At 39.0% G+C, this 16,933-nt stretch overlaps 1 protein-coding gene across 6 annotated transcripts in view; it reads left to right on the top strand.

The window, feature by feature from the left end:
• TBCE (tubulin folding cofactor E) overlaps window positions 1-16,933 on the top strand; it is a 96,593-nt gene that overhangs the window by 19,460 nt on the left and 60,200 nt on the right. For all 6 annotated transcript variants that reach the window (XM_064594609.1, XM_064594607.1, XM_064594610.1 and 3 more), the window contains exon 2: window positions 13,355-13,488. In XM_064594609.1, coding sequence (XP_064450679.1) covers window positions 13,355-13,488 — 134 coding nt within the window. The remainder of the gene's footprint in view (window positions 1-13,354; window positions 13,489-16,933) is intronic.

The raw sequence follows: 16,933 nt of genomic DNA, 5'->3' as shown, positions 1-16,933 counted from the left end.
AATGCTACTGAATTCTACACTTAAAAATGGTTAAGATGATAAATTTTATGTGTATTTTACCACAACTAAAAACACTTTTTCAAAAAGAACAGCAGATTTTTAAAACAGTGTTTGTTTAAAACTGTGCTAAATAACGGGCGCCTCGCTGGCTCATTTGGTAGAGCATGTGGCTCTTGATCTTGGGGTTGTGAGTTTGAGCCCCACATTGGGGATAGAGCTTACTTTAAAAAAAATTGGGCTAAATACTTGGAAGTTGTCACATTTTGGGGTGGTAATTTTTTTTTAAAGATTTTATTAGAGACAGACAGCACGAGCAGGGGGGAGGGGAAGAGGGAGAGGGAGAAGTAGGCTTCCTGCTCAGCAGGGAGCCGGATGGGGGACTCAATCCCAGGACCCTGGGCTCATGACCTGAGCAGAGGGCAGATGCTTAACCGACTGAGCCACCCAGGTGCCCTGACTTATTGCAATTAAACTTCCCATGTCAGCTACTGTTATTCTGAATTTGTGATATTTCTTTGGATTTATGGAATATTTTCCCCTTATCTAAATATAGAATCTGATTTATGATGTTAACAATCTTAATCATTAAGAGATCTTAATGGCTACATTGACTTTTTATGTTGAGCACTTCTACACATAAAAACTCATTTAATTCTCACAACAGCCCTATGAAGTAGATCCTAATACCATCTACATTTTACAGATGAGGAAACTGAGACACAGAGAGATTGGATTATCCAGTGTCCTATAGCTACCATGTAGTGGACAAGGTTGAATTTCTCTCCAGCAGACTGGCTGCATATAATGTCCATATTACATTACATAGGAACAAATATCTTTTTTTTTTTTTTAAGATTTTATTTATTTATTTATTTGAGAGAGAGAATGAGATAGAGAGAGAGAGCATGAGATGGAGGAGGGTCAGAAGGAGAAGCAGACTCCCTGCTGAGCAGGGAGCCCGATGCGGGACTCGATCCCGGGACTCCAGGATCATGACCTGAGCCGAAGGCAGTCGCTCAACCAACTGAGCCACCCAGGCGCCCCAGGAACAAATATCTTAATTCTTATGTGTTTTTCAGAATTCTTTCAGTTGAGGGAGAAAGAAACTGCTCAGATTCATGTAAACCAAAGAAAGACTTTACTGTTCCATTTAACTGGGCTAATGAAAGGCTTTAGGCATAGTTGGAAGAGCTCCACTTTCCTTTTTGGCCTTATTTTCAGACAAATTTTTCCAAATAGTGGCAGAGGTACCTCTCAGCTATTCCAGGTTTAAGTGGTCCTTTTGTTTTAAGGTCTTGGGAAAGAGAGATGGATCCTCTCTTCAGGAGCCCATGTCATCTTCTGAAAGACTGACTCTCCTTGGGTTAGGATCTTTACATGTGGACCAGTTGCTATATGCAAGGAAATGGAGGTGAGGAGTCATCATATTGGCTGTCCTGGGCCATGTGTCCACTCCTGTAGTGGGTGAGTGACGGCCCACCAGGCAGAGAGAGTGCACTTCCCACAGGGGGAAGCTGCTGGGCTGAAAAGGCAGAAAATAGGTGAGAACCGTTTCGATAGTATAGATCGAACTCTTGCTCTTTGTTCAGGTGCCTTTCCCAGTGGATTCTTCCACTTTTAAACAATAACAGTCATTTTTAGAAGAATTTTTAGAAGAGTTAAAGAAATTGTTAACATTTCAAATGAATATTGTGCAGTTAAGGAAAATGAAAGCATGTGCTATATGTTGGAGACTTACCACCAAACTCCTCTCATGTCATCAAATTTTCTTTGATTCTTTAGGACAAAGACCCCTTTAGCAGTCTGATAAATCTTGTGAGTACTTTAGAATTTTTTTTAAGATTTTATTTTTAAGTAATCTCTACACCCAGCGTGGAGCTTGAACTCAAAAGCCCAAGATCAAGAGTCACACACTCTACCGACTGAGCCAGCCATAAAAAAAGTGTGTGGTTTATCCATTTGACACAGAGAGAGAGAGACAGCTAGAGAGGGAACACAAGCAGGGGGAGTGGAAGAGGGAGAAGCAGGCTCCTGGCCGAGCAGGGAGCCCGATGCAGGCCTCGATCCCAGGACCCTGGGATCATGACCTGAGCCGAAGGCAGACGCTTAATGACTGAGCCACCCACGCGCCCCAAGTGTGTGGTTTTTTTAAAGAATTTATTTATATATTAGAACAAGAGAGAGCACAAGCGGGGGAGGGGCAGAAGGAGAGGGATAAGCATACTCCCTGTTGAGCAGGGAGCCTGACATGGGGCTCAATCCCAGGACCCTGAGTTCATGACCTGAGCCGAAGGCAGACACTTGGCTGAGCTGCCCGGGCATCCTAAAGTGTTTTTAAATACAGAAAATACATAGGATTTCATGTAAAGAACTTATAAAACTCAGCACCCCAAACCCAAATAATCCAGTTAAGAAATGGGCAGAAGATATGAATAAACATTTTTCCAAAGGACATCCAGATGGCTAACAGACACATGAAAAGATGCTCAACATCACTATCAGGGAACTACAAATCAAAACTGCAATGAGATATCACCTCACACACACCAACAGGTGTTGGTGAGGATGTGGAGAAAGGGGAACCCCCTTGCACTGTTGGTGGGAATGCAAACTGGTGCAGCTACTGTAGAAAACAGTAAGGAGACTCCTCAAAAAGTTAAAAATAGAACTACCTATGATCCAGCGATTGCACTACTAAGTATTTACCCAAAGGATACAAAAATACAGATTCAAAGGGAGTATATGCATCCCAGCGTTCATAGCAGCATTATCAACAATAGCCGAATTGTGGAAAGAACCTAAATGTCCATCAACTGATGAATGGATAAAGAAGATGTGGCATATGTATGCAATAGAATATCAGCCATAAAAAAGAAGGAAATCTTGCCATTTGCAACGATGTGGGTGAAGCTAGAGAGTATAATGCTAAGTGAAACAAGTCAGAGAAGGACAAATACCATATGAATTCACTCGTGTGTAATTTAAGAAACAAAACAAACAAACATGGGGGGAAACAAAAGAGAGGAAAATAAAGAAACAGACTCTTAATTATAGGGAACAAACTGATGGTCACCAGAGGGCAGGTGGGTGAAGGGATGGGTGAAATAGGTGATGGGGATTAAGGAGGGCACTTGTGATGAGCACTGGGTCTTGTATGGAAGTGCCAAATCACCAAATTCTGCACCTGAAACTAATATTACACTGTATGTTAACTAACTGGAATTTAAATAAAAACTTGGGGGGGTAGAAAATACCTAAGATTTCAGATGAAATCTAGTTATGTGAAATAAAGTTATCAAAATACTTAAAAATTGTAATATAATCATGTGTTCATTAATATATTAAATGACAAAAATCTAGTGGCAGGTCTAATATTGTAATTTTGAAATAGTGATTCATGTAAATTATGTCTTGAGATATCTGTAATAGCTGTAATGTGATATAAAATATGTGTGATCACAGGTGCTACTAATCCAAGTGATTTTTTGGCCTATGTGCACAATATTGGAAAATGCTAAATTTCAGTGAGAAGTTAGTGAATATCTTCAGTTAGAAGATACCTTGAGAACCTATGGACTTAGGGTAAAAAATACCTCACTTAGGCTCTGTCCAGGTAATCCGTCCAGTACTCCCAACTACCTGATGAGAGTGAGGTCTCACTCAGTTCTTGTTAGTTGGCCCTGATCCCCAGTTGCATGACTTGTACTATGTTTCTTTGACCAGGCTTCCTAGATGTAGTCTTTGGGTTTCTGAGAAGCGTCCACTTGGACTGTCCCTTATTGTGCTGTTCCCACTTTTTGGGAGATCCATCTATGTTTTCTTGAACCTATTAATACCAGATATTAACCTTGACCTCCCTTAAGTCTGAATTTCTGGTGGTCATGATTTAACCATTTAGATATATTCCCTCCCATCTTTTTTTTTTTTAAGATTTTATTTATATATTTGAGAGAGGGAGAGCATGCACGCATGAGAGGGTGTGGGGAAGGGGGGAGGCGGAGGGGGAGAGGGAGAGACAGAGAATCCCAGATGGACTCCACGCTGAGCACAGAGCCAGACGTGGGGTTTGATTTCACGATCCAGTGTCCTAATTAAAGCTGAAGCAAATCAAAACTCTACAAAACTTAAAATATTGGGAATTAAATTTCCTATTATTTTTCAAATTGTGCTAAAACACAGATAACATTGGCTATCTTAATTTTTTTTTTTAAGATTTTATTTTTAAGTAATCTCTACCTCCAGAGTGGGGCTTGAACTCACAACCCTGAGGTCAAGAGTGGCATACTCCACCGACTGAGCCAGCCAGGCGCCCCAGACCATTTTAAGTAATCTCTACCTCCAGAGTGGGGCTTGAACTCACAACCCTGAGATCAAGAGTGGCACACTCCACCGACTGAGCCAGCCAGGCGCCCCAGACCATTTTAACAATTTTTAAGTGTGCCACAGTTCAGTAGTGTTAAGTACATTCACATTGTTGTGCAACCATCACCACCATCTGTCTCCAGAACTCCTTTCATTTTGCAAAACTGAAACTCTTAGCCATTAAACACTTTCCCCCTCCCCACAGCCCTTGACAACCACAATTCTATGAATTTGACTACTCTAGGTACTACTTTTAAGTGGAATCATACAGTATTTGTCCTTACTGGCTTATTTCACTTAACATGATGTCCTCAGGGTTCATCCATGTTGTAGCATGTGGCAGAATTCCCTTTCTTTTTAAGGCTGAATAATATTCCATTGTACGCATACACCACATTGATATTTGGGTTAGTTCCATCTCTTGGGTCTTTGTGAATAATAGCACTGTGAACATGGTTGTAAAGAATCTGCTTGTGTCCTTCCTCTCAGTTCTTTTCAAATGTTTTATTTGAGGAATTATGTAGTCATCTCGTCATGAAGAACATATAGGAAACCATTTAGATTTTAAAAACATTATGAGAAAGATCAATAAGCCAATAGGAAGATGGGTAAAGGATGTGAACAGTTAGTTTATAGAAAAGGGAATCAAAATGAATAGATGCTCAGCTTCCTTCATAAAAGAAAATGTAAGTAAAATGTATATTTCCTTTATCAGAGTGACAATTAACCAAAAATGTGTTAATATTTTGTGAAGGGCACAGTGATGATACAGGGGCTCATAGAGTGCCGATAGGACAGTAAATTGTCACAGCCACTAAAAAGGGACATTTGTTATTACCTATCAACATTAAAAATGCACATACCCTTTGACTTAGCAATACCCCGCTTTGAGAATGTTTCCTACAGATATTTTTGCACAGCTATAAAAAAATAAATGAGCAGGTTTAGTCTTTGCAGTATTATTTGTAGAAGCAAAAACTTGGGAGTAACTGAAGTCCATCAGTTTGAAGACTGGTTAAATCATGGTGAATCTATACAAATACTATGGAGCCAGAAGACATTTAAAAGCTCCTGTCATGGCTGTGGATAAATTTCCAGGTTATATTATTGAATGAAAATGTAAGGAACAGAACCACATATATAGTATGGTATCATTTGTGTAAAGAAAGAGGGAAAATACCGGCATGTATAAGCATAAAATAGGTATGGAAGTATATATAAGGTACTAATAAAGCTGTTGCCAGCAGGAAGAGATAATGACGAGCAGGAGTGGAAGAGAAATTCAGTGTATTCCTTTTTATACTTTTGAGTATCATTTATTTAAAAAATTCAGTGAGAGGGCACCTGGGTGGCTCAGATGGTTAAGCGTCTGCCTTCGGCTCAGGTCATGATCCCAGGGTCCTGGGATCGAGTCCCACATCAGGCTCCCGGCTCAGCGGGGAGCCTGCTTCTCCCTGACCCTCTCCCCTCTCATGCTGTTTCTCTCGCTCGCTCTATAAAAAATAAATATTAAAAAAATAATAATAAAAAATTCAGTGAGATATGCCTAGAAAAATATGAGGATTACTGAAAGGGAAAAAGAGACTGTCTAACCAGTGACTTTCAGGCACTTGAATAGACTTCTTTTTTTTTTTTTTTTTAAGATTTTATTTATTTATTTGACAGAGACAGCGAGAGAGGAAACACAAGCCAGGGGAGTGGGAGAGGGAGAAGCAGGCTCCCCGCGGAGCAGGGAGCCCGATGCAGGCCTCAATCCCAGAACCCCGGGATCATGACCTGAGCCGCAGGCAGACGCTTAACAACTGAACTACCCAGGCGCCCCTTGAATAGACTTCTTAAGAAAAATATTAGTAAGGTTGAGCCTTAAAATCAACTTGTGAGGGGCGCCAGGGTGGCTCAGTAGCTGCGTGTCTGCCTTCGGCTCAGGTCATGATCCCAAGGTCCTGGGATCAAGCCCCACATCAGGCTCCCTGCTCTCCGGGAGGCCTGCTTCTTCCTCTCCCACTCTCCCTGCTTGTGTTCCTGCTCTCACTATCTCTCTCTCTGTCAAATAAATAAAAATTTAAGAAAAAATCAACTTGTGAAAAAAATGTGAAGACAAGAAAAGAAGCTTTTGGGATTGATCTAGACTAAAAAGTTAGTACAAGAAAGTCTACTCCTTGGGTGTAGTAGTGTATGTCTTGTAACTTTAAATCCTGAGTATTTTGAAACATAGGAAACATCGAGATACTCATTGCCTTTATTTAATGATTGTTAATATTTTGGCACCTTTGCTTCATCTTTTAAAAATATATTTAATGTAGCATAAGAGAGGACAGAAAAGTAGCAGATTGCAGCAATTTCTTATCCTTTGTCATTTCTATGGAGAATGATTTCCTGTCTTGGCCAAAAAAAAAAAAAAATCTGGTTAAAAGCATGTTGAAGATAAAAAGAGATAGGATAGCATTTGGCCATTTTGAATTAGTCTGCATTCTAGCGGTGCCTGGATGGCTCAGTCAGTTAAGCCTTTGGCTCAGGTCATGATCTCACGGTCCTGGAATTAAGCCCTGTGTCCATAGCAGGCTCCTATCTCAGCAGGGAGTCTGCTTGTCCCTCTCCCTCTGCCCCCCAACACATGCGTGCGTGTGTTCTCTCTCTCTCAAATAAATAAATACATCTTTGAATTAGTCTGCATTCCAAGAGAAATTACATCTAGAAATTTATGAAAGAACTGGCAAATACAATTGCAAAAATTCCTGTTCATAATCTTTAAAGAGTAACGAACAAGGGGAACTAGAACTTCTAGGAAAGATGTTTTGTGAACATTTAGAAAAGTAGTACTTCTAAGGAGCTAGGAAGAGTTTAGTGAGTCTTGGCTAAATTTACCTTATTTTGTTTGTCTTTTGGATAGTAATTCCCTGGCAAGCCAGGGGAATTTGCAGAGAACAGTGCATTATTTCCTTTCACTTTTCATCATCTTTCCTTTCCTCCCGCCTCATTATTGTTAATAGAACAAATAACAGCTATTCCTTCCAAATATAACTCATACAACTCAGAGGTGTGTAAATTAAAGAGTAAAGAGATCCCTTCCCTCACCCCATTCCTCTGACTGACCGCATACTCTGGGTCTGACGGTGGGGTTTGATTTTAGGGGAGCATTTCACAAAGCTCATGACATTCTTGCATGTGAACTGGATAATAGGAGGGCTTGTAACTAAAAAAACGTTTTACCCACAATTTGTGTGGGTTCTGTCTTTGGTCAGGGTCATATATATATGGGTCATACACATATACACACACATATTTTGTCTTTGATCATAGAAAAATTGGACAGGACAGAACTGGGAGAGATAATTAATGTTGGATTGTTTGATGTTTAATATATATAAATGTAAAGTCCTACATATACACATATGTTATCATGTGTTAAGTCCTACTTCAATAATTAGTTGCACAAGGGGTGTCTGGGTCAGCGTACAACTCTTGATCCCTGGGTCGTGAGTTTAAGCCCCACATTAGGTGTAGAGATTACTTGAAAAAAAAAAAAATTAGTTGTATAGGATAGTACAGGATAGGGAAGACCTGATTTGAAAGTTCTTCATGGGAATTCCTAAGACTTTATAGAGACAAGTGAACAAGTAGATTTTCTCTTAGTGCCATTGTCAGTATTTAACTTTTTTGGTTTTTTTGGATGGATGGTTTGGCCATGGCTTTTGCAAATCTTAAATATATTTATTTACTTTGAATAATTGTCTTAAGAATTTTTCCCAAGGAAATACTTCAAAGGACAAAAATAATTTAAACATGAAGATGTTTTTAGCTGTTTGGGATAGTAAACAATGGAAACATATAGCAATAGAGAAATGGTTAAGTAACTTGTGGTATCTACAGGTCAACATTAAAGAGATTAATATGATTCTGTGGCTGTATGGAAAAATGTTCACATTGTTAATAAAAGAAGTAGAACAGAAATTACATATCTATTTCAATTGTAAGAAAATTCTATTCACATGTTAATGAAAATCGAAAAAGACATTAAAACTAGTGAAAACTGGGATGCCTCCGTTGTTCAGTCGGTTAAGCGTCTGCCTTCGGCTCAGGTCATGATCCCAGGGTCCTGAGATCAAGTCCCACATCGGGCTCCCTGCTCTGCAGGGAGTCTGCTTCTCCCTCTGCCTGCCACTCCCCCTGCTTGTGCTCTCTCTCTCTCTTTCTGACAAATAAATAACTAAAATCTTTTTTTTTTTTTTTTTAAGATTTTAGTTATTTATTTGACAGAGAGAGACACAGTGAGAGAGGGAACACAAGCAGGGGGAGTGGGAGAAGGAGAAGCAGGCTTCCCACAGAGCGGGGAGCCCGATGCAGGGCTTGATCCCAGGACCCTGGGATCATGACCTGAGCCGAAGGCAGAAGCTTAACGACTGAGCCACCCAGGCGCCCCAATAACTAAAATCTTAAAAAAAAAAAAAACTAGTGAGAATTATTAGCATAATTATAGTTAAATTTAAGCATTTAAATTTTTTTACATTTGAATCTTTATTTTTTTTAAAGATTTTAGTTATTTATTTGTGAGAGGGAGAGAGAGCACAGAGAGAGAGTGAGGGGGAGAAACAGACTCCCCACTGAGCTGAGAGCCTGCCATGGGGCTCGATCCCAGGACCCCGAGATCATGACCTGAGCTGAAGGCAGACGCCTAACCCACTGAGCCACCCAGGTGCCCCTGAATCTTTATTTTTATTATTTATTTTAAAAATTATTTTGAGTATAGTTGATACACAATAGTACATTAGCTTCAGGTATACAACAAAGTGATTCAATTTCTTTATACATTATGCTATGCTCACCACAAGTGTAGCTACCATCTGTCACCACAGAAAGCTATTATGCTGTCATTGACTGTATTTCCTATGCTGTGCCCTCTAGTCCTGTGACTTACTCATTCCATAACTGGAAACCTATATCTTCCATTTTGCCCATCCCCTCCCCCCCACCTCTGGCAAACATCAGTTTTCTGTATTTAAGGTCTGATTCGGCTTTTTGTTTGTTTATTATTTGTTGTTGTTGTTTTTTGTAGATTCCACATATGAGTGAAATTGTATGGTATTGGTCTTTTTCAGTCTGACTTAATTTCACTTAGCTTAATACCTTCTGGATCCATCTATGTTGTTGCAAATGGCATAATCCCATCTTTTTTTTTTAATGACTGCATACATTCGTGTGTGTGTGTGTGTGTCTACACACACCTTCCTTCCTTATCCATTCGCCTATCAGTGGACACCTAGGTTGCTTCTACATCTTGGTTATTGGAATTACTTCGAGGGTGCATATGATATAAGAAGGATGTTAAGGTTCGAAGCTGATGGCCAGGAAAGAATTCTTGAGACGTCGTTGGTGCAAAACAGGGTTTTAATAAAGCATGGGGACAGGACCCGTGGGCAGAGAGAGCTGCAATGGGGTCATGAGGAGTGGCTGATGATATACTTTCAGGTTGAGAGGGGGTTAGGGAGAGCATAAGTCTAAAGGATTTTGGAAGCAGGGTTTCCAGGACCTTGAGGGGCTAGCTCTTGTTAGGATAATGTCATTTATTACTGTTTGGAAAAACCTGAGTCATGAGACCCTTCATATGTATATTGGTGGGTCATATGCTTGGGGGATGATTGCCAACAGGTATCTTGGGGGTAGAGATAAAGGAAGTTTCCAAAAGAATTTTTATATGTTAAAGTAGACTTAGAGGATCCTGAGGGTCAGGCTAAGATTGCCTTTTGCCCTTAGCAAAGTATTAACATCGAGGCAGTTGAGTCCCTAGAGGAATGTCACTCTGCCTGTTTCAAGGACCTGTTAATGGGTTGTAAGTAGTAAGGAAATTTAATTTTTCTTTTGCCTTTGTTTCCCACATCACATGTATCTTTTCAAATTATTAGTGTTTTCATTTTCTTTGGGTAGATGCCCAGCACTGGAATTACTGAGTCATATGGTAATTCTATTTTTAATTATTTGAGGAAGCTCCATGCTGTTTTCCATGTGGCTGCACCAATTTACATTCCCACCAACAATGCACGAGGGTTCCTCTCTCTCCACATCCTTACTGACACTTGTTATTTCTTGTCTTTTTGATACTAGCCATTCTAACAGGTATAACGTGATATATCTCATTGTAGTTTTGATTTGCATTTCCGTGATGATGAGTGATGTTGAGCATCCTTTCATGTATCTGTTGGCCATCTGTATGTCTTCTTTGGAAAAATATTTACTCAGGTTCGCTGCCCATTTTAATTGGATCATTTGTATTTTTGGTGTTGAGTTGTGTAAGTTCTCTATGTATTTTGGATATTAACCCCTTATCAGATATATCATTTACAGATACCTTCTCCTATTCAGTAGGTTGCCTTTTGGTTTGTTGACTGTTTCCTTTGCTGTGCAGAAGCTTTTTATTTTGATGTAGTCCCAATAGTTTATTTTTGCATTTGTTTCCCTTGCAGGAGACATATTTAGAAAAATGTTGCTAAGGCCGATGTCCAAGAAATTACTGCCTATGTTTTCTTCTAGGAGTTTTGTGGTTTCAGGACTCAATTTTGGTCTAATCTGTTTTGAGTTTATTTTTGTGTATGGTATAAGAAAGTGGTCCAGTTTCATTTTTGCATGTAGCTGTCCAGTTTTCCCAACACCATTTGTTGAGGAGACTTTTTCCCATTGTATACTCCTGTCTCTTTTGTCATAGATTAATTAGCCATATAAGCGTGGGTTTATTTCTGGGCTCTTTATTCTGTTCCATTGATCTATATGTCTGTTTTTTGTGCTAGTACCACACTGTTTTGATTATTATAGCTTTGTAATATAACTTGAAATCTGGGATTGTGATACCTCCAGGCTTGTCTTTCTCAAGATTTGTTTGGGTATTTTGAGGTCTTTTGTGGTTCCATACAAATTTTAGTATGGTTTGTTCTAGTTCTGTGAAAAATACAATTGGTATTTTGATAAGGATTTCATTGAATCTTAAACAGTTATTCTTTTTTTTTATGTTAATCACCATACATTACATCATTAGTTTTTGATGTAGTGTTCCATGATTCATTATTTTCATATAACACCCAGTGCTCCATGCAGAACGTGTCCTCTTTGATACCCATCACCAGGCTAACCCATCCCCCCACCCCTCTCCCCTCTAAAACCCTCAGTTTGTTTCTCAGAGTCCATAGTCTCTCATTGTTCATCTCCCCCACCAATTTCCCCCTCTTCATTTCTCCGTTCCTACTATCTTCTTTTTTTAAACATATAATGTATTATTTGTTTCAGAGGTACAGGTCTGTGATTCAACAGTCTTAACACAATTCACAGTGCTCACCATAGCACATGCCCTCCCCAATGTCTATCACCCAGCCGCCCCATCCCTCCCACCCCCCACCACTCCAGCAACCCTCAGTTTGTTTCCTGAAATTAAGAATTCCTCATATCAGTAAGATCATATGTTACATGTCTTGCTCTGATTGACTTATTTTGCTCAGCATATACCCTCCAGTTCCATCCACGTCGTTGCAAATGGCAAGATTTCATTCCTTTTGATGGCTGCATAATATTCCAGTGTGTGTGTGTGTATGTGTGTGTGTGTACCACATCTTCTTTATCCATTCATCTGTTGATGGACATCTTGGCTCTTTCCATAGTTTGGCTATTATGGACATTGCTGCTGTAAACATTGGGGTGCACATACCCCTTAGATCCCTACATTTGTATCTTTGGGGTAAACACCCAGTAGTGCAATTGCTGGGTCATAGGGCAGCTCTATTTTCAACTTTTAAACAGTTATTCTTTAATATCAAATCTAGTCAGTGTTCAAATCTTTAATATCCTCATAATTTCTTTTACTTTAAAATTATTTACAGGGGCACCTGGGTGGCTCAGTCATTAAGCATCTGCCTTCGGCTCAGGTTGTGATCCCAGGGTCCTGGGATCCAGCCCCACATTGGGCTTCCTGCTGGGCGGGAAGCCTGCTTCTCCCTCCCCCACTCTCCCTGCCTGTGTTCCATCTCTCACTGTGCCTGTCTTTCAAATAAATAAATAAAATCTTAAAAAAAATAAAAATAAAAATAAAAATAAAAATTATTTACAGTTTAAAAAAATTAGGATCTATTTAAAGTCCATATATTGCAATTGGTTGACATATTTCTTAAGTTTCTTTTAATCCGTTTGTTTTCCAGAGCTCCATGTCTTTCTTTTTCTCCTTGCGTTTTATTTGTTGAAGAAACAGACTTGTGTGACAGTAGAGTTCCCCACTGTCTGGATTTTGGCAGACTACACCCTGGGAATGTCATTTGACATGCTCCTCAGTCTTCTGCTTTCCTGTGAAGTAGGAGTTGGATCTGGTTAATATCCTTAGATCGGGGATACTTTTCACTCAGTCTCCCTTTAAGACCTCTTTGTCTTTAATTTTAGGGTACTACATTTTTATTAGAGTTTAATTTTTTTTTGTAAGCTCTATGCCCAAGGTGGTACTTGAACTCATGACCCCCAGATCAGGAGATCAAGAGCTGCATGCTCCACCAACTGAGCCAGCCAGGTGCCCCTAGGGTTTAATTTTAATTTATTTTTCATTATATGTGTTGCTTCCTATATCTCTGGATTTGGGTTTTTCTCCCTTCCTGAAGAGACAACAATGCCCATATTGCCTGTTTTCTTTCCCTGTTCTCGATTACTTTTATCCCCTTGTCTTCTTTTCTCCTCTCCTTCCAGCCCCTTCAGTAAATGACATAATAGACAAGTTATCTGATGTGAGCTAATTGGAGTTAAGCCGCATTTAAAAAAAATATATTATCAAAATACAGTTAGAGAGTTAAGTAAAATAAAGTTATGAGAATATGGCAGATACATCTATGGGTCCTTCTTTTCACCAAAATATGAAGACTAAATTGATCAGGAGTGTTGACTTCAAGAATATCTCAATGAAGTGAAAAAAACATTTTTAAAGGACTTTATTAATCTTTATTAATTCTTGTCAATTTTGTAATTTTCTTCCTAGATCTCCTCATATTTTGGATTCTGGCTGCATTATGATGAATGACACTTTGACATCAGATGTCATTGGTCGACGAGTTGCAGTTAATGGAGAACATGCAACAGTGCGTTTTTCTGGTATTGTCCCTCCTGTGGCAGGTAATTTATAATTCTCTGTGTGTCTGGATTTATTTATTTTGGAGTTCTTTCTTTGTAGGCTTCTCTGTAGTGTTTTGTAACAATGATTTTAAAGAAACTAACAACGAATTTGTAGATGCTTCCTATATGCAATTGTTTTGTTTGGGTAACAATATCCTGTGGTATCTATGGTTTTATTTAATTTTAGACTTATTTAATTATTTAGTGTTACTATTTTCTATTAATTCAACCTTAAAATATCTTATGAGTAAACGTTAAACAACAACTAATAATCTTGAATTCTCATGTCCTAACCTCAAAAACTAAGAAATTTTGGAAATTTCTTTTGTCATTAATCCACATGTATATGTCTTTAAAGTAGTTTAAATTGATAAACAATTTTGTGATCTCTTTTCTCACGTATTGTTTGGTAATATTTGTGTTTCTATAGCATCATTTTGTTTACATTGTTTTTTTTATTGAGGTATAATTGACATTTAACATTATATTAGTTTTAGGGGTACAAAATAATGATTTGATATTTGTATGTATTGCCTGATGATCACCAAGATAGGTCTAGTTAACATCTATCACCATACATAGTTAGAGTTTTTTTTCTTTTAAATAATGTCATTCTTTTATTTTTGAATTAATTTAGTATTTTATTTTTTATTTTTTATTTCAGTATTGTTAACATAGTTATATTGGTTTTAAGTGTACAATATAGTGATTCAACAATTCTATACATTACTCAGTGCTTGTCAAGATAAGTGTAACCTTAAATCTCCTTCACCTGTTTCACCCATCCCCCACCCACCTCACCTCTCGTGACCATCAGATTCTTCTCCGTAGTTAAGAGTTTCTTGGTTTCTCTCTCTCTTTTTTTTCCCCTTTACTTGGTTGTTTTGTTTCTTAACTTCCACATATGGGTGAAATCATATGGTATTTGTCTTTCTCTGACTGACTTATTTTGCTTAGCGTTATATTTTCTGGCCCCACCCATGTTGTTGCAAATGGCAAGATTTCATTCTTTTTTATGGCTGAGTAGTATTCCACTGTATATGTACACTACCTCTTCTTTATTCATTTATCAATCGATGAACACTTGAGCTGCTTCCATAATTTGCTATTGTAAATAATGCTGCAGTAAACATAGGGATGCATATATCTTTTCAAATTATTGGTTTCATATTCCTTGGATAAATACCCAGTAGTGGAATTACTGGATCATATGGTAATTTTATTTTTAATATTTTGAGGACCCCCCATACTGTTTTCCACAGCGGTTGCACCAGTTTGCGTTCCCACCAACAGTGCACGAGGGTTCCTTTTTCTCCACATCCTTGCCAATACTCGTTTCTTGTGTTCTTGATTTTAGCTATTCTGACTGGTGTGAGGTGGTATCTCATTGTGGTTTTGTTTTGCATTTCCCTGATGCCGAGTGATGTTGAACATCTTTTCCTGTCTGTGTTGGCTATTGGGATGTTTTCTTTGGAGAAATGTCTATTCATGACTCCTGCCCATTTTTAAATTGGATTATTTGGGGTTTTTTGTATGTTGAGTTGTAGAAGTTCTTTTTTTGGGATACTAACCCTTTATCAGATATGTCATTTGTAAATATCTTCTCCCATTCCATAGGTTGCCTTTTAGTTTCCTTTGCTCTGCAGAAGCTTTTTTTTTTTTTTTTTAAGATTTTACTTTTAAGTAATCTCTACACCCAACATGGGGCTTAAACTTACAGCCCCGAGATCAAGAGTTGCATGTTTGTGGGATGCCTGGGTGGCTCAGTCAGTTAAGCGTCTGCCTTCAGCTCAGGTCTGGATCCCAGGGTCCTGGGATCAAGTCCTGCATGGGGCTTCTTGCTCAGCAGGCAGCCTGTTTCTCCTGCCTGCTGCTCCCCCTGCTTGTGCTCTCTCTGACAAATAAATAAAATCTTAAAAAAAAAAAAAGTTGCATGCTCGTATGGAGGTTCCTCAAAAAGTTAAAAATAGAACTACCTCACAACCCAGCAATTGCACTACTATGTATTTATCCAGAGGATACAAACATAGTGATTCAAAGGGGCACATGCACCCCAATGTTTATAGCTGCAGTGTCCACAATAGCCAAACTATGGAAAGAGCCCAGATTCCATCAACACAGGAATGGATAAAGAAGATGTGGTGTGTGTGTGTGCGTGTGCATGTGTGTATACACACACACAATGGAATATTATTCAGTCATCAAAAGGAATGAAATCTTGCCATTGGCAGTTATGTGGCTGGAACTAGAGTGTATTATGCTAAGCCAAATAAGTCAGAGAAGGATGAATACCATATGATTTCACTCATGTGGAATTTAAGAAATAAAACAGATGAACGTAGGGGAAGGGAAGGAAAAATAAAATAACAGAGAGGGAGGCAAAGCATAAAAGACTCTTAACTATAGGGAACAAACTGAGGGTTGCTGGAGGGGAGGTGGGTGGGGGGATGGGGTAATTGAGTGATGGGCATTAAGGAGAACACTTGATGTAATGGGTGTTATACGCAACTGATGAATCACTAAATTCTACACCTGAAACAAATAATACACTATATGTTAACGAACTTGAATTAAAAAAATAGAGTTGCATGTTCCCCTGACTGAGCCAGCCAGGTGCCCCTGTGATGTAGTTTGAACATAAGTTTCACTTGACCCTGTGGGCAATTCTGAAGATAGGGTGGCCCTTCAGAGATTTTCCTAGTTGAGATGAGGGCTGGGCATTTATACCTGTGATGATCTATTACTGGGTTTTTGTATGTGAAAGGGGGTGTGCCAGGCACTTTCTTCAGTTGAGACAGTTCTTGAAAGTAGGCTCATAGGTGAGGGCTAATTGCCAGAAGCTAGTATTCCCAGCAGCTGGTGGGAATAAGTCTCGCTTTCTAAAGGCAGATTGGAGTATTGAGTCACAAATCCAATAATACAGATGGAAGTTATTTCATGGTAATTTAGTGACTATGAAGTGGTACATATTATTTTCATTTATTAAATTGCCTGTGAGTGGGGCACCTGGGTGGCTCAGTCATTAAGCGTCTGCCTTCGGCTCAGGTCATGATCCCAGAATCCTGGGATCGAGCCCCGCGTCGGGCTCCCTGCTCCGCGGGAAACCTGCTTCTCCCTCTCCCACTGCCCCTGCTTGTGTTCCCTCTCTCACTGTGTCTCTCTCTGTCAAATAAATAAAATCTTTAAAAAAAAAAGTTGCCTGTGAGTTTGATACTTCCTTCATGTATGTATGATCAGGCAAATTTTTCCCCCTAAAATTATAATTCTGCAAAGAAGGAGCTACTGTGTATTTATTAATTATCTCATCGTATGGGGGCATTCTCTATTTACCTCAACTGGTGCTACTTTTGAATTTCTTTTAGAAGTCAACAGGTAGAATTGGTAAAAAGATGCAGCGACATTGAACACGGATTTAGTAATTATTCCTGGAGCTGCTTCACTGTGT

Source organism: Mirounga angustirostris, unplaced genomic scaffold, assembly GCF_029215605.1.
Source record: "Mirounga angustirostris isolate CCGP_5_RB_7025 unplaced genomic scaffold, mMirAng1.0.hap1 SCAF_6, whole genome shotgun sequence".
NCBI classification, from domain to species: domain Eukaryota; kingdom Metazoa; phylum Chordata; class Mammalia; order Carnivora; family Phocidae; genus Mirounga; species Mirounga angustirostris.
This window is presented reverse-complemented; position numbering and strand designations above follow the sequence as displayed.